This window comes from Pan paniscus, chromosome 9, assembly GCF_029289425.2.
Source record: "Pan paniscus chromosome 9, NHGRI_mPanPan1-v2.0_pri, whole genome shotgun sequence".
Classification (NCBI taxonomy): Eukaryota; Metazoa; Chordata; class Mammalia; order Primates; family Hominidae; genus Pan; species Pan paniscus.
Window position 1 is genome coordinate 64303211 of NC_073258.2, and position 18402 is coordinate 64321612.

The following is an 18402-nucleotide window of genomic DNA, read 5'->3' on the forward strand; positions in this document are numbered from 1 at the left end:
TTCTGTGCACCTCCAGTGGGGCATAGAACTATATATAGATAATAACTGAGGAGTTTGTGAGCCATGTCTTGAGCAGTTTAGAGCTAAGAGTGTGGGAACAATTTTTGATATGGGACAGATATTCTACCATATAGTAAGAAAAGGACTGGGTTTATTTGGGAGTGGACAGTGTGGAGAGACATAAGCTCTGAATAATTCAGGATTGTAAAACCTAACATTATAAAACCTAACTCCTATTTGGAAATAAATAATATCACACTGGGAACCATTGACACTGAAAATTCAAAAAGGTACTTTTTCATCAATAAAAATATCAAAATAGGATTTTAAATCAGTGGAGAAGGCTCTCCTATAAGGCAGAAAACTTACACCAGCAGGAGGCATGGAGCCCACCAGTCTGGGAATCCTGCAAAATATGTTCCTGCTCTGGGAGATGAGTGGAATATAGTGACCACTAATGTTCTCATAATCATTACAGAAGGTCATTCTATTAATTTAACTTAGGAAAGTGGATTTTAAGAGAGCCTGGGTCAGCTTCTTAATCTGTTCCTTGTTTAGGGGTAGATTATAAAACAGATAAAGAGATATTAAGATGAGACTTTTTCTTGTTCCAACTGTACACTTCATTTATGGTCGAAGACAAGGAATTTTTATTTCAGCAAAGTCAAGAAGCCTTTTCTAAAAAGTGTTGCATTTATATGAGATAATAGGGAACTCAAAAGTGAATATACAGGGAAGAGGATATGGACAAGTTAGAGAGACCTCAAAAATTAGAAAGTGTCCTAGACAGAGGCAGTGAGGGCATTGTGTGCCCACTTTGGCATACAGTTGCAAGGCCTAGCCCCTCCACAATAGCTATAAAAGGGTGATTAGCCAAAAAGCATGTGCTTAGTTACTTTTCTAAAGAAACCATTAGGTGTAATTGGAGCCCGTGTCCAGATTCATCTTGGCTGTGATGAAGACAACCGTGTGTCTGAACCATCACGGCTGACATTGGTTGAGTAAGAGCCCAAGTGCTGAAAACAACATATTGTCAGAATGAGTTCCAAACCCTCATATTAACTTCAGGGAATCTTTTGGCTGTCAAGGGCAATGCTGTTCTTTTGGCACCAGGCATAAAAGACCAATGTAATCCCTGGAGAATGGGGGTAACTACTTTCTTTCCTGAAACTCCTGTCTCTCTCACCTTGGGGCAAAAAGGTGTTGACCAGAATGAAAAGTCCCACCGGGAACGTGAACAACATCTGGCTTATTCGACGACCCATATGATTCAGTGTCAAAAGGGAAACACATCTGGCTGTGAATGTGACAGCTCCACAGAGAATCTGGAACAGGGAGACATTGCTCCCTAAGTGCTGCAAGTTGAGTATCAGGCCATAAAAGGGTACAGTGATTGCGAATCTGAAGTGAATAAAAAGGACAAAGACATATTCAATAAGATTTAAAGCCTAGGAAACATTTTCTGAGATTTTGAAGGTAAGTCCTATAAATGATTATAATATTGACCCAATTGGCAAATGGTGTTTTTCCTTTTAAAAAAGGGATCATTCTGTTTTATAGACTATTTCCTTTTCAGACAATGGTCTTAAAATAACATAAAATAATTGTGGAACATGATGTTAAAATGGGCTCTTCATTGTCATAATTTTTACTGGGTCCTGAAGAAAAGAGATAGCAAACATACATATTATCAATGAAAGTTAAAAACCTACCCATGTAGAAAAAGTAATGTGAAATCTGAATTCATCAGTCAACTGGATGATATAAATGATTGGACATGGGTAGGGTTAGATGATGGAAATTAGGGGAATAGTTTCTTTGCAGCAGTTCAGCATTGTGTGAGTCAAACTTCTCTGCTCCCGTTCAGAGACCTTCTTTACCTTAGTCTTAGTAATCCCTGGAGAATGGGGGTAATACTTACTTGTATAATCTGGCCCACAGATTATACAAGTGGAGAGGAAGCATAACACATTTACATAGAGAAAAAGTCAACAATATCTTTTTACCCTTCTTGCCATATCAACCACCAAGGTCAGCTTGAACTACAGAAACAGAGAATCTCTAACTCTGAATGAATATCTAACCTTCTTTACCTTACCTTAGTGAGGCTGCAAGGGCACTGTAGGCAAGAGCTTTCCATGTGTTTCCTGGACTTGAGTGCAGTGGCCTGACATTTCTAAGCAGTCTAAGAGCTACAAGCAATGGGTTATTAAATCATCAGAATTGAGATAAAGGGGCTGGCAGGTAAATATACTTCCAGTAAAATAAGGTAGGGATGCCTGTATTTGCTCACAGGTTGTAAAGGCTCTGAAAGAGAGAGCTTGTATGGAATCATTTTAATCCCTCTGTGGAAAGAGGAAAGGAGAAAAAAGTGTTGGGGTGGGGAAGGCGACCAGCAATAAGGCAATGCAAAGCCAAATTGATTAGCAGGGCCTAGAGAGAAAATGTATGCAGGAGCCAGAGGAAAATGCATTTCTTGCATCACAAGAAATGGAGTGAATGCCAAGTGGTTACAGTGGAGGCCTCCAAGGAATTTACATAAAGGCACCCAGGGAAAGGAGTCTGATTTGATCATCCACCATGCCCAGCATCCAACAGTTACCAATGCCCGACCTTTGCTTTCTTTCCCCCTCTCTAGGTATGTAGAGTGTAGAAACCCGGCTCACAGATTATACAAGTGGAGAGGAAGCATAACACATTTACGTAGAGAAAAAGTCAACAATATCTTCTTACCCTTCTTACAATATCAACCACCAAAGTCAGCTTGAACTGCAGAAACAGATTCTCTAACTCTGAATGAATATCTGAGGTTTAATTTTCATATGTGGCTGAAATATATGTATTACTAAGATGAGGCTATTCTTGTGAGTGAGAGGATGGGATTTTTTTTTTTTTTATTACTGAGAAGGAGAGTATGTGTTATGTGGCTTGTCAGAGATTTCATCAGGGATAGGGAAAGAACCACAGAGCAGGTTTAAGAGAAAGCTAAGAAGGGATTAGGTGAAGATGATGATTTTCTGTTTTCATGATTAGGCCCTGTGCTTTCTCATTATTCAACATGAATTATTTTGATAAAACTTGCAGATGAAATTTGAGGAAAAAATTAACATTTTAGAAAAATTCATAGATATAAAATTTCTATAAATTTTATAATTATGAAAGAATACCGCATATTACTTAGAGATAAATACCAATGTAGCAAGGTATAATGAAAGGCTTGGGGATGATAAAACAAAAAACCTGGAAAAAAAGGTTGGGAATATGCCCACGGAGGTTTATACAGAAGGCCTCCATTATCTTGGTCTGATTGTCTTTCTTAATGTGGGTAATGAGGTGTTTTTAAATTATAGTTACAAGTTTACTATCATGTATGCCTTAAATAATCAATAGTACATTAAAAAATATAAACAGAATTAGGCTAACTAAAGGGTGTCCTTAATTTTGTAATTTGCTTTGACAGCAGGTTTTCGTCTGAGGCATGAAATCAATTTGCATAGTTCCATTTTTTGACTGAAATGATAATTTATGGAGAGGAAAAGAAAATACAAACAGATGAACAAATAAAGAAATAAAAAGCAAATATTCTATTTAAGTTCCTTGAATGCAGAGTTTAGATCTTAATGCCTCTGCAACCTTAACACATAGCCCAGTGCCTTCGCACATTTTATATTTTCCGTAGACATCAGGAGGTCATGACGATGAATGGTGACAATGATGACGATGATGGTAATGATAATAACAAAATAATTATCATAATCCTGCCAAAACCAATGATTATTCTCCCTGCAAACATATATGAGCAGAATGCACATATTTTCTTTTGCTGGCTATCATATTAGCACTATCAGGGACTCTAGTCTTTAGTGCCTGAAAGCAGTCTGGTTGTCACTCTCCTAATCCATGATATAGAAACTTCTTTACAAGGAGATCCAATCTCACACCAGTCAGAATGGCTATTACTAAATGGTAAAAAAATAACAGATACCGGCGAGGATGGAGAGATAAGAGAATGCTTATACACTGCTGGTGGGAATGTAAATTAGTTCAGCCATTCGTGGAAAGCAGTATGGTGATTCCTCAAGGAATTTAAAACAGAATTACCATTTGACCCAGCAATCCCATTATTGGATATACACCCAAAGGAATATAAATCATTCTACTATAAAGATGCATGTATGTCTGTGTTCATCACAGCTTATTCATAATAGTAAAGACCTAGAATCAACCTAAATGCCCATCAATGGTAGACTGGATAAAGGAAATGTGGTACACATACACCATGGAATACTATGCAGCCATAAAGAGGAACAAGATCCTGTCCTTTGCAGCAACATAGATATAGCTAGAGGCCATTATCCTAACTGAACTAACACAGAAACAGAAAATCAAATACCACATGTTCTCACTTATGAGTGGGAGCTAAATATTGAGTACATATGGACACAGAGAAGAGAACAACAAAAATAATCTGTACAACAAACCTCTGTGAAATGAGTTTACCTATATAACAAGCCTGCTCATGTACCCTTGAGCCTAAAATAAAAGTTAAAAAAATTTTATATTGAATTTTTTACCAAAATAGACAATAACTTGAAGGTCCACAGCTATTTGGAAACTAAGCACAACATTTATCCAAAACCATTGGGTCAAAGAGGATCCAAATCATGAATTAGAAATTTAGACTAATTTAGAATAAAAATACAATATCTCAAAATATATGGAAATGAGTAACTATGTGAGATTATGAATATGCTAATTTGTCTCACTATAATAATTTTACTATACACATCTTTCATAACATCATAGTGTATACCTTAAACATACACAATACAATTTGTTAAAAAAATATGGGATGCAGGTTTGGCAATGCTAACAGGGAACTTTATAGTTCCTTTGTAGTTCTGTGCATTTATTAGGAAAAATGAAAGTTTGCAAAAAAAAGAATTAAGCTTTTCTGCCTGGAGGGCACACACACACACACACACACACACACACACACACACACAGAGAGAGAGAGAAACCCAAGTAAGTAGAAGCAAAGAAATAATAAAAATAAGAGTAGAAATCAGGGAGGGGCCAAGATGACCAAGTGGGAACAGCTCTGGTCTGCAGCTCCCAGCAAGACCCATGCAGATGGTGGGTGCTTTCCGCATTTTCAACTGAGGTACCCAGTTCATCTCATTGGGACTGGTTAGGCAGTGGCTGCAACCCACAGAGGGCAGGCAGAAGCAGGGTGGGGCGTCACCTCACCCGGGAAGTGCAAGGAGCCAGGGACCTCCCTCCCTGAACCAAGGGAAGCCATGAGGGACTGTGCTACATGGCCGGGTTACTACACTTTTCACACAGTTTTTGCAATCTGCAGATCAGGAGATTCCCTCGTGTGCCTATACCACCAGGGCCCTGGGCTTCAAGCACAAAACTAGGTGGCTCTTTGGGCAAACACTGGGCTAGCTGCAGCAGTATTTTTTCATATTCCAGTGGTGCCTGGAACCCTAGTAAGACAGAACCATTTACTCCCCTCCCCTGGAAAAGGGGCTGAGGCCATGGAGCCAAGTGGTCTCGCTCAGTGAGTCCCACTCCCATGGAGCCCAGCAAGCTAAGAACCACTGGCTTGAAATTCTTGCTGCCAGCGCAGTAGTCTGAAGCCTGCCTGGGACGATGGAGCGTGGTCGGGGGAGGGGTGTGCGCCATTCCTGAGGCTTTAGTAGGCAGTTTTCCCCTGACAGTGCTAAGGAGGATGGGAGGTCTGGACTGGGCATGGTCAAGTGGCTGTGGCAAGACTGCTTCTCTAGATTTCTCCTCACTGGGCAAAGCATCTCTGAAGGAAAGGTAACAGCCCCAGTAAGAGGTTTACAGACAAAATCCTCATTTCCCTGGAAGAGAACACCTGGGGGAAGGGGTGGCTGTGGGCGCAGCTTCAGCAAATTTAGTCATTCCTGCCTGCCAGCTCTGAAGAGCACAGCTGATCCTGACAAGAGGGATTCTCCCAATAGAGTGCACTAGCTCTGCTAAGGGACAGATTGCCTCCTCAAGTGGGTCCCTGACCCCCACGCCTCCTGACAGGGAGAAACCTCCCAACAGGGGTCAACAGACACCTCATACAGGAGAGCTCCAGTTGGCATCAGGCTGGTGCCCTTCTGGGATGAAGCTTCCAGAGGAAGAAGCAGGCAGCAATCTTTGCTGTTCTGCAGCCTCCACTGGTGATACCCAGGTGAAAAGGGTCTGGAGTGGACCTCAAACAAACTGCAGCAGACATGCCAAAGAGGGACCTGACTGTTAGAAGGAAAAGTAACAAACAGAAAGCTACAACATCAACATCAACATAAAGGACTCCACACAAAAACCCCACCTAAAGGTCATCAGCCTCAACAATCAAAGGTAGATAAATCCAAGAAGATGAGGAAAAATCAGTGCAAAAATGCTGAAAATTGCAAAAACCAGAATGCCTCTTCTCTCCAATGATCGCAACTCCTCTCCAGCAAGGGCACAAAACTGGGCAGAGAATGAGACTGATGAATTGACAGAAGTAGACTTCAGAAGGTGGGTAATAACTCCTCTGAGCTAAAGGAGCATATTCTAACCCAAGGCAAGGAAGATAAGAACCTTGATAAAAGGTTGCAGGAACTGCTAACTAGAATGACCAGTTTAGAGAAAAACATAAATTATCTGATGGAGCTGAAAATCACAGCATGAGAACTTCATGAAGCACATACAAATATTATAGCCAAATTGATCAAGCAGAATAAAGGGTATCAGAGAATGAAGATCAAGTTACTGAAATAGCGTGTGAAGAAAAGATTAGAGAAAAAAGAATGAAAAGGAATGAACAAAGCCTCCAAGAAACTTGAGACTATGAAAAGACACAACCTACGATAAATTGGTATCCCTGAAAGTGATGGGCAGAATGGAACCAAACTGGAAAACACACTTCAGGATATTATCCAGGAGAACTTCCCCAACCTAGCAAGACAGGCCAACATTCAAATTCAGGAAATACAGAGAACACCACTAAGATACTCCTCGAGAAGAGCAAACCCCAAGACACATAATTGTCAGATTCTCCAAGATTGAAACAAAGGAAAAAATGTTAAGGGCAGCCAGAAAGGTCAGGTTACCTACAAAGGGAACCCCATCAGACTAAAAGTGGATCACTCTGCAGAAACCCTACAAGCCAGAAGAGAGTGGGGGCCAATATTCAACATTCTTAAAGAAAAGAATTTTCAACCCAGAATTTGATATCCAACCAAATTAAGTTTCATAAGTGAAGGAAAAACAAAACCCTTTCCAGACAAGCAAATACTGAGGGATTTTGTCACCACCAGGCCTGCCTTATGAGAGCACCTGAAGGAAGCACTAAATATGGAAAGGAAATACTGGTACCAGCCACTGCTAAAACACAGCAAAATATACTGAGCAATAACACTATAAAGAAAGTGCATCAACTAATGGGCAAAATAACCAGCTAGCATCATGATGATAGGATCAAATTCACATATAACAATATTAAGCTTAAATGTAAATGGGCTAAATGCCTCAATTAAAAGACACAGAATGACAAATTGGATAAAGAGTCAAGACTCATCTAATGTGCAAAGACACACATAGGCTCAAAATAAAGGGACGGAGGAAGATTTATCAAGAAAATGGCAAGCAAAAAAAGCAGGAGTTGCAATCTTAGTCTCTGATAAAACAGACTTTAAGCCAACGAAGATTAAAAAAGACAATGAGGCCGGGCGCGGTGGCTCACACCTGTAATCCCAGCACTTTGGGAGGCTGAGGCAGGTGGATTACAAGGTCAGGAGATCGAGACCATCCTGGCTAACACGGTGAAACCCCATCTCTACTAAAAATACAAAAAATTAGCCAGGCGTGGTGGCGGGCACCTGTAATCCCAGCTACTTGGGAGGCTGAGGCAGGAGAATGGCGTGAACCCAGGAGGCAGAGCTTGCAGTGAGCTGAGATTGGGCCACTGCACTCCAGCCTGGGCGACAGAGCAAGACTCTGTCTCAAAAAAAAAAAAAAAAGACAAAGAATGGCATTACATAATGGTAAAGGGATCAATGCGACAAGAAGAGCTAACTATCCTAAATATATATGCACCCAATGAAGGAATACCCAGATTCATAAAACAAGTTCTTAGAGACCTACAAAGAGGCTTAGACTCCCACACAATAATAGTGGGAGACTTTAACACCCCACTGTCAATATTAGACAGAGCAACAAGACAGAGAATTAACAAGAATATTCAGGACTTGAACTCAGCTCTGAACCAAGCAGACCTAATAGACATCTACAGAACTCTCCAGCCCAAATCAAGAGAATATACATTCTTAGTGCCACATAGCATGTATTCTAAAATTGACCACATAATTGGAAGTAAAACATTCCTCAGCAAATGCAAAAGAACGGAAATCATAACAGTCTCTCAGACCACAGTGCAATCAAATTAGAACTCAGGATTAAGAAACTCACGCAAAACCACACAACTACATGGAAATTGAACAACCTGTGCCTGAATGACTACTGGGTAAATAATGAAATTAAGGCAGAAATGAAGTTCTTTGCCCCAGTACTTAAAGTACAATAAATAAATAAATAAATAAATAATAGCTATCTTAAAAAAAAAAAGAAGTTATTTGAAACCAATGAGAACAAAGACCCAAAGTACCAGAATCTCTGGGACACAGGTAAGGCAGTGTTAAGAAAGAAATTTTGTAGCCCTGAATGCCTACCACAGAAAGCTGGAAAGATCTAAAACTGACAGTCTAATATCACAATTAAAAGAACTAGAGATGCAAGAACAAACAAATTCAAAAGCTAGCAGAAGACAAGAAATAAGAAATAAGATCATAGTAGAGTTGAAGGAGATAGAGACATGAAAAACCCTTCAAAAAATCAATGAATCCAGGAGCTGATTTTTTGAAGATTAACAAAATAGATGGACCACTAGCTAGACTAATAAAGAAGAAAAGAGAGAAAAAGAGGTATCACCACTGATCCCACAGAAATACAAACTACCATCAAAGAATACTATAAACACCTCTATGCAAATAAACTAGAAAATCTGGAAGAAATGAATAAATTTCTGGACACATACACCCTCCCAAGATGAATCTAGGAAGAAGTCGAATCCCTGAGTAGGACGATAACATGTTCTGAAATTGAGGCAGTAAGTAATAGCCTACCAACCAAAAAAAGGCAAGGACCAGAGAGATTCACAGCCGAAGTCTACCAGAGGTACAAAAAGGAGCTGGTACCATTCCTTCTGAAACTATTCCAAACAATAGAGGAAGAGGGACTTCTCCCTAACTAATTTTATGAGGCCAGCATCTTCCTGATACCAAAAGCTGGCAGAGACACAACAACAAAAAAGAAAATTTCAGGCCAATATCCCTGGTGAACATCGATGAGAAAATCCTCAATAAAATACTGTCAAACTGAATTCAGCAGCACGTCGAAAAGCTTATCCACCACGATCAAGTCAGCTTTATCCCTGGGATGCAAGCCTAGTTCAATATACACAAAACAATAAATGTAATCCATCACATAAACAAAACCAATGACAAAAACCACATGATTATCTCAATAGATGCAGAAAAGGCCTTTGATAAAATTCAACACCTTTTCATGCTAAAAACTCTCAATAAACTACATATTGATGGAACATATCTCAAAATAATAAGAGCTATTTTTGACAAACCCATAGCCAATATCATTCTAAATGGGCAAAAACTGGAAGCATTTCCTTTGAAAACCGGCACAAGACAAAGATACCCTCTCTCACCACTCCTATTCAACATAGTATTGGGAGTTCTGGCCAAGGCAATCATGCATGAGAAAGAAATAAAGGTATTTAAATAGAAAGAGAGGAAGTCAAATTGTCTGTGTTTGCAGATAACATGATTGTATATTTAGAAAACCCCATCATCTTAGCCCCAAAACTCCTTAAGCTGATAAGCAACTTCAGCAAAGTCTCAGGATACAAAATCAATATGCAAAAGTCACAAGCATTCCTATACACCAACAATAGACCAGCAGAGAGCCAAATCCTGAGTGAACTCCCATTCACAATTGCTACAAACAGAATAAAATGCCTAGGAATACAACTTACAAGGGACATGAGGGACTTCTTCAAGAAGAACTACATACCAGTGCTCAAGGAATAAGAGAGGACACAAACAAATGGAAAAAAATTCCATGCTCATGGGTGGGAATAATCAATATAGTGAAAATGACCATACTGCCCAAAGTAATTTATAGATTCAATGCTATTCCCATGAAGCTACTAGTGACTTTCTTTGTAGAATTAGAAAAAACTAGTTCAAATTTCAAATGGATCAAAAAGGACCCTGTATAGCCAAGAAAATCCTAAGGAAAGAGAATAAAGTTGGAGGCATCATGCTACCTGACTTCAAACTATACTACAAGGCTACAGTAACCAAAACAGCATGGTACTGATTATATATATATATATATATATATATATATATATATATGGAACAGAACAGAGACCTCAGAAATAACACCGCACATCTACAACCATCTGATCTTTGACAAACCTGACATAAACAAGCAATGGGGAAAAGATTCCCTATTTAATTAATGTGCTGGGAAAACTGGCTATCTTTATGCAGAAAACAGAAACTGGATCCCTTTCCTACACCTTATATAAAAATTAACTCAAGATGGATTAAAAACTTAAATGTAAAACCCCAAAACCATAAAAACTCTGTAAGAAAAGCTAGGCAGTGCCATTCAGGACATAGGCATGGGCAAAGACTTCATGACTAAAACACAAAAAGCAATTGAAACAAAAGTCAAAATTGACAAATGGAATCTAATTAAACTAAAGAGCTTCTGCACAGCAAAATAAACTATCATCAGAGTGAACAGGCAACCTACAGAATGGGAGAAAATTTTTGCAAGCTACCCATCTGACAAAAGGCTAATATCCAGAATCTACAAGAACCTTAAACAAATTTACAAGAAAACAAACAACCCCATCAAAAAGTGGGCGAAGGACATGAGCAGACATTTCTCAAAAGAAGACATTTATGTGGCCAACAAACATGAAAAAAAGCTCATCATCACTGGTCATTAGAGAAATGCAAGTCAAAACCATAATGAGATACCATCCCATGCCAGTTAGAATGGTACTCATTAAAAAGTCAGGAAACAACAGATGCTGGAGAGGCTGTGGAGAAGTAGAAACACTTTTACACTGTTTGTGGGAGTGTAAATTAGTTCAACCATTGTAGAAGAGAGTAGTGTGGTGATTCCTCAAAGATCTAGAACCAGAAATATTATTTGACCCAGCAATCCCATTGCTGGGTATATACCCAAAGGATTATAAATCATTCTACCATAAAAACACATGCACACGTATGTTTATTGCAGCACTATTAACAATAGTAAAGTCTTGGAACCAACCCAAAGACCCATCAATAATAGACTAGATAAAGAAAATGTGGCACATATACACCATGGAATACTATGCAGCCATAAAAAGGAATGGAATGATGTCCTTTGCAGGAACATGGGTGGGGCTGGAGGTTATTATCCTTAGCAAACTAATGCAGAAACAGAAAACAAAATCCTGCATATTTTTATTTACAAGTGGGAGTTAAATGATGAGAACACATCATCACATAGAGGGGAACAATAGACACTGGGGCCTTCCTAATGGGGGAAGGTGGGAGGAGGGAGAGGATCAGGAGAAATAACTAATGGGTATTAGGCTCAATACCTGGGTGATGAAATAATCTGTACAACAAACTCCTGTGACACGAGTTTACCTATATTATAAACCTGCACATGTGCCCTTGAACTTAAAATGTAAGTTAAAAAAATAAAATGCAAATTAAATTTACAATGTGATACTATATGCGGTCATTGGAATTATGAACTTAAAAGATTTCAGAATAAGTCATATTGGCAAAATATGGAACAACCAAAATTCTTTTTTTCCTGTATTTTTTAAAAAAATTTGTTATTATTATACTTTAAGTTTTAGGGTACATGTGCACAATGTGCAGGTTTGTTACATATGTATACATGTGCCATGTTGGTGTGCTGCACTCATTAACTTATTTAGCATTAGGTATATATCCTAATGCTATCCCTCCCCCCTCCCCCGACCCCACAACAGTCCCCAGAGTGTGATGTTCCCCTTCCTGTGTCCATGTGTTCTCATTGTTCAATTCCCACCTATGAGTGAGAACATGCGGTGTTTGGTTTTTTGTCCTTGCGATAGTTTGCTGAGAATGATGGTTTCCAGTCCCTACAAAGGACATGGACTCATCATTTTTTATGGCTGCATAGTATTCTATGGTGTATATGTGCACATTTTCTTTTCTTTTTTTTTGTTTAGTAAGGTATGTATGACCTTGTTTATTATCTATCATAGACATCAAGATGATCATAGTTAATACCAATTTAAGTTTTACAGAATACTGTTTTAGGCCCAATATTGATATATTAAATGAAGGTATCAGAGAATCTTGTATTTATGGCATCAGGTTATAAAGATCTATTCAAAACCATTTTTGTCAAAGTTTAAACACTGGAACAAAAGTCAAATTGTTTCTAAATGAGACACAAAATGATTCTTGCTAATAGTACAAATTTTGTCCCATGGGTAATACTATTGTCTTTTTCTTTTTTAAAAAAATTATTTCGATTTTTATTTTAGATTCAGGAAACACATGGGCAGGTTTGTTAGCTGAGTATACTGTGTGATGTTGAGGTTTGGGGTACGTATGATCCTGTCACCCAGGTAGTGAGCGCAGTCTCCAGTAGGTAGTTTTTCAGCTCTTGCTCCCGCTCCCCACCCTACCTCCCCAGTGTCTATTATTCCCATGGGTCCTCAGGTATTACTATTTTCAAGTTTTTTTCTTTACATGAAACTACTGAAAGCAAAAGTATGTCATGCTTATAGGTTACTCTGTACATTTATCATTCTATTAATAAACATCTTAAGTAATTAAGTAGTATATTAAGGCCATAAACCAAGTCATTATCTTCTATCAAAGGACTACTGTTATTCAATCATCTAGAAAATTCATTTTAGGCAGGACGCAGTGGCTCACGTCTGTAATCTCAGCACTTTGGGAGGCCGAGGTGGGTGGATCATGAGGTCAGGAGTTGGAGACCATCCTGACCAGCATGGTGAAACCCTGCCTCTACTAAAAATACAAAAATTAGCTGGGCGTGGTGGTGTGTGCCTGTAATCCCAGCTACTCAGGAGGCTGAGGCAGGAGAATCGCTTGAACCTGGGAGGCAGAGGTTGTAGTGAGCTGAAATTGCACCACTGCACTCCAGCCTGGGCAACAGAGAGAAACTCTGTCTTAAAAAAAAAGAAATTCATTTTAATGGGTTACGTTACAGGGTTGAGGTCAGCCTACAGACACAAAATAGGTTAACTGAAATTTTTTTTTTTTTTCGTATCAGGTTTTAATTTTTTCATTGGAACAGGATTTGGGGGTGGGGATACTAAATGTGGCAGGGTTCAACAAATTTACATTTTATCAAAATAAGGTTCTTAAAGAATACAAGGATAGCATATGCTTTAACTCTTGTAGCACAAACCCTCATATTAATTGATGGTCACAGAAAAATACTGTAATGCTTTAAACAAAAGTTTTAAATTACATCAATGACACAAGTTTCAAACAAAATGCAGTGATCAAAATACTTAACTGTCCTTTCATCAAGCTTTTACAAACACAATCAGTCTTCGCTGTCTGAGCAAATCAGTTTTAGTTTCTTCATGGTCCTCCATCTGTCTTTTAACATGACACTTGTCCGGTTGTTGAATTTATAATGCAACAGTATTTTAGACCAGTTTCCCTCTCCATATTTCCTCACGCCAGATCTCAAATTCTTGTCTTCTTCCCAAAGCCATGCCTGTCTTTTTCTAGCTCGATGTTTTTCAGGAGTTACCGGCTGACTCTGTGAAACAGGTATTCTGCTTTCAGTGGCTCTTCTGCTTTCTTTTTTCTTTTTTGTACTTTGAAGAGTTCCTACTCTTCTTTCTTTCTTATTAAGGTCTTGTTGCTGGGTTCCATGTTGCAACTTAGATAAGAAAAGATTCTTGTGAGACCTTTTTCTTGTATCCAAATTAGCTTCAGTTTCCATTTCAACATCATTACCACTAGGTTTATCTTGAGAAGTTATTGTTCTTGTCCTTTTGCTTTCTACTACTTTTGCCGCTGCCTTCATTAGAAAGGTTGATGATTTTTCACTTAGCACATAATTCACATAACTCTTAATTTTCTCCATCATGTGGTTGTAGCTGAAGTGTTGAAAAAAGGAATGAAATGTATCTTTCTGAGAGATTATCATAAGCAATTTGCTTTTGAAAGGCATATGAGAATTTGGATCACCAAATATTCTTTCAAAGACTTCTTCTGCTTCTTTAAAGTTGCCATTTTCCATACAAACAGCTATAGCCTGAATTTTAATTAAATTCTGTATTTCTTCATGAAGTTTGTCATGTTCCTTTTCAATTGAACCCCAAATCATCAGGGCTGATTCCAAAGGTGTAATTCGTTCATCATTTTCAAACTGTGCATCAAGGGTTTTTCCTGCTGCAATTCTTGTCAAAAACTGACATATGTATATCGTTCTCAACTGGTAAGCTGTTAGACTGGATAGTCCATGAATAATAGCCTCTGCGCTGTTGCGGGTCCTGCGGAAGTCCTCGGAGCGGCCGTTGCGGAAAGCTCGGCAAAGAGAGAGGCAGAGGAAATCGAGCATCCAGCCGGCAGCCACGGCCTTGGCCTCGGCCACCAGGCCCGCGTCCTCCTCCTCCTCCTCCTCATCGGGGGCCCCCACCTGCACCTGGCACTCGAGCAGTTCCTGGCATTCGAACTGCTCCTCGTCGTTTCTCTCTGTTTCTGCCATCTGCTCCTCGGTAGGGTCGGCATCCCTACCATCCGCACAGCCCCGCGGGCTCGGGGCCCTATGTGCACATTTTCTTAATGCAGCCTATCATTGTTAGACATTTAGATTGGTTCCAAGTCTTTGCTATTGTGAATAGTGCCACAATAAACATACATGTGCATGTGTCATTATAGCAGCATGATTTATAATCCTTTGGGTATATACACAGTAATGGGATGGCTGGGTCGAATGGTATTTCCAGTTCTAGATCCCTGAGGAATCGCCACACTGACTTCCACAATGGTTGAACTAGTTTACAGTCCCACCAACAGTGTGAAAGTGTTCCTGTTTCTCCACATCCTCTCCAGCACCTGTTGTTTCCTGACTTTTTAATGATCGCCATTCTAACTGGTGTGAGATGGTATCTCATTGTGGTTTTGATTTGCATTTCTCTGATGGCCAGTGATGATGAGCATTTTTTCATGTGTTTTTTGGCTGCATAAATGTCTTCTTTTGAGAAGTGTCTGTTCCTATCCTTCACCCACTTTTTGATGGGGTTGTTTGTTTTTTTCTTGTAAATTTGTTTGAGTTCATTGTAGATTCTGGATATTAGCCCTTTGTCAGACGAGTAGGTTGCGAAAATTTTCTCCGATTTTGTAGGTTGCCTGTTCACTCTGATGGTAGTTTCTTTTGCTGTGCAGAAGCTCTTTAGTTTAATTAGATCCCATTTGTCAATTTTGGCTTTTGTTGCCATTGCTTTTGGTGTTTTAGACATGAAGTCCTTGCCCATGCCTATGTCCTGAATGGTAATGCCTAGGTTTTCTTCCAGGGTTTTTATGGTTTTAGGTCTAAGATTTAAGTCTTTAATCCATCTTGAATTAATTTTTGTGTAAGGTGTAAGGGATCCAGTTTCAGCTTTCTACATATGGCTAGCCAGTTGAAGTGCACATTTGCACATCCACTTTGGAATATTGATTGATAGTTCACTATAGCCAAATATACATGTGCCTTAAGCCCAGGAATTCATAATAGCCCACAAGTGGAAAAAAATCCAAAACCCATGAACACCAGAATAGACAGATAACTTATGGAATATTCATATAAGAGAAAATGACCTACAATTAAAAGACCAAATTACTGTTATGCAAGACAAAATGAGTAAATTTCACATATTTAAAGGTACACAGATAGCATGATTCCATTAATATTAAATTCAAGAACCAGCAAATGTAATCTGCAGGGACAGCAGTAAGTACAGTTGGTGGTTTTGGAGAAGTATTAACTAGGGTGAAAGAGACATGAGAGACAATTCAGGATGCTGAAAATGAGCTTGTCTGGGTGGTGGTTACATAGTTTTATAGATTTGCAAAATTGATCTAGATAGCCACTTGATGTAACTTCTTTAGTGAATAAAAAGTTAGAAAATCAAAAAATTAAACTATGTTTTATGGTAAAACTTACCATCACCATAATATCCAGTGATAAACTTTGTGCTGGAATATGATGCTGATAAGTTTTAACTATGTAGTTAGGTCCCACTGTCCTGTCATAATATTAGGCTATCTAAAAATGTGGCACTTAGAGGCATACATTTGTATGTGATTTTCTCTTATGTATTAAATGTCCTCCAAATGCTGCTGCTAATCTTTTGAAAGAAGAAACAATTTTGTGTCTCCAATATTTTAAAGTGAATCATCACCAAATGGAACTTACCTCACAAAGCACAGGCCGAAGACTCTCATTCGCAATTTGGGTGCATGGAACAGGGAAAAAACGGATGTTTTAATTTGTACTGCATCCAACTCCTTCTTCATGGTGGATCTCACAAGCTTCAGCAACAAAAATAACAACAAGCATTTGTGAGATGTCAATAATGTGTCAGGCATAGTGGTAAGTACTAGAGAACAAGATAGACATATTGTTAACTATCCTCAAGGACATTTCTGTCTAGTGGGGAATATGAGCATTAAATAGTTCATCTCATGTGTGAAGTGTTACAAAAGGTGTAGGAAGAAATGGGAACTCAGAGGAATTATATAGGAATAAAACCAGGTTAAACACTGAGCCAGTGATAGGTAAAAGCATTAACAAAAATATTTGCATTATAAATTGGAGGCAATGAAACGGTATTTGTTTAAAGGTTAAAGGTTTCTTTCTTATCCACTGGGCATAAAATACTTGTCCTTCCCTTGTTATGAGAGAAGCTGTTTATTTTTATAAGTCAATAGCTTTCTTGAAAGCTGGGTCCACTTTATGATTAGCTTCTGAGCAATTATTCTCTAGATATGCCAGGCAAGTGTTTGCTATTGTGAACAGTGCTGCAATAAAAATATGTGTGCATGTGTCTTTATGGTAGAATGATTTATAATCCTTTGGGTATATACCCAGTAATGGGATTGCTGGGTCCCCTCATGAGTGGAGTGCACAGAAGTGAAGGCAAGGAAAGAAGTTGGGGATGTGTTGATGGAGTATGATTTTTGCCTAAGCCAGATATTTGAAGAAGTGAAATATAGTTGTTGGAAAGGAGATGGTTTTAGGCTTGCACAAGTCTGGCTTGGAATTTCAGCCCTGCCACTTGATATATTACTTATCTCAGGTGCTTAGTTTTCTTATCATTTAGAAAATGAATTTAGCGCTTCTTTCATAGGGATTATCTAATAATTATCTGAAGTCTTACATGTAAATATAAAATGTATTTAGCACAGGAGTACAAACATTATTTTAAAAAATAATATTAATTCATTTCTTACATTTATGATTTAGTGCAGGATATGGGAGACTTTTACATACAGCTCCAGTAAGTAAATATTTCAGGCTGTGCACAGCAAAAGAAACTATCATCATAGTGAGCAGGCAACCTACAGAATGGGAGAAAACTTTTGCAATCTATCTATCTGACAAAGGGCTAATATCCAGAATCTACAAGGAACTTAAACAAATTTACAAGAAAAAAAAACAACCCCATCAAAAAGTGGGTGAAGTATATGAACAGACATTTCTCAAAAGAAGATATTTATGCAGCCAACAAACATGAAAAAAAGATAATCATCACTGGTCATTAGAGAAATGCAAATCAAAACCACAGTAAGATACCATCTCATGCCAGTTAGAATGGCGATCATTAAAAAGTCAGGAAACAACAGATGCTGGAGAGGATGTGGAGAAATAGGAATGCTTTTACACCATGGGAGTGTAAATTAGTTCAGTCATTGTAGAAGATCGTGTGGCAACTCCTCAAGGATCTAGAACCAGAAATACCATTTGACCCTGCAATCCCATTACTGGGTATATACCCAAAGGATTATAAATCATTCTAATATAAAGACACATATGTTTATTGCAGCACTGTTCACAATAGCGAAGACTTGGAACCAACCCAAATGTCCATCAATGATAGACTGGATGAAGAAAACGGGGCACATATATGCCATGGAATACTATGCTGCCATAAAAAATAATGAGTTCATGTCCTTCATCCATGTCCCTACATGGATGAAGCTGGAAACCATCATTTTCAGT

The 18402-nt window shown here is 38.6% G+C and overlaps 2 protein-coding genes across 2 annotated transcripts in view; both read right to left on the minus strand.

Annotated features, from left to right (window-relative positions):
* Window positions 1-18402, minus strand: part of SLC22A24 (solute carrier family 22 member 24) — a 66401-nt gene that overhangs the window by 2117 nt on the left and 45882 nt on the right. The window contains exons 6-7 of the mRNA XM_034934157.3: window positions 16597-16712; window positions 1187-1401 (exon numbers count right to left, since the gene is read on the minus strand). Coding sequence (XP_034790048.3) covers window positions 1187-1401; window positions 16597-16712 — 331 coding nt within the window. The remainder of the gene's footprint in view (window positions 1-1186; window positions 1402-16596; window positions 16713-18402) is intronic.
* Window positions 12376-14956, minus strand: LOC103783346 (telomeric repeat-binding factor 1-like). The gene has a single exon (XM_034932819.3). It carries the CDS (start codon window positions 14902-14904, stop codon window positions 13729-13731), a length of 1176 nt encoding a protein of 391 aa, XP_034788710.1. The 5' UTR covers window positions 14905-14956; the 3' UTR covers window positions 12376-13728.

Bases quoted from the DNA above. Each gene is read 5' to 3' on its own strand.
- LOC103783346 (XM_034932819.3), bottom strand. From the start codon at position 14,904: ATGGCAGAAACAGAGAGAAACGACGAGGAGCAGTTCGAATGCCAGGAA.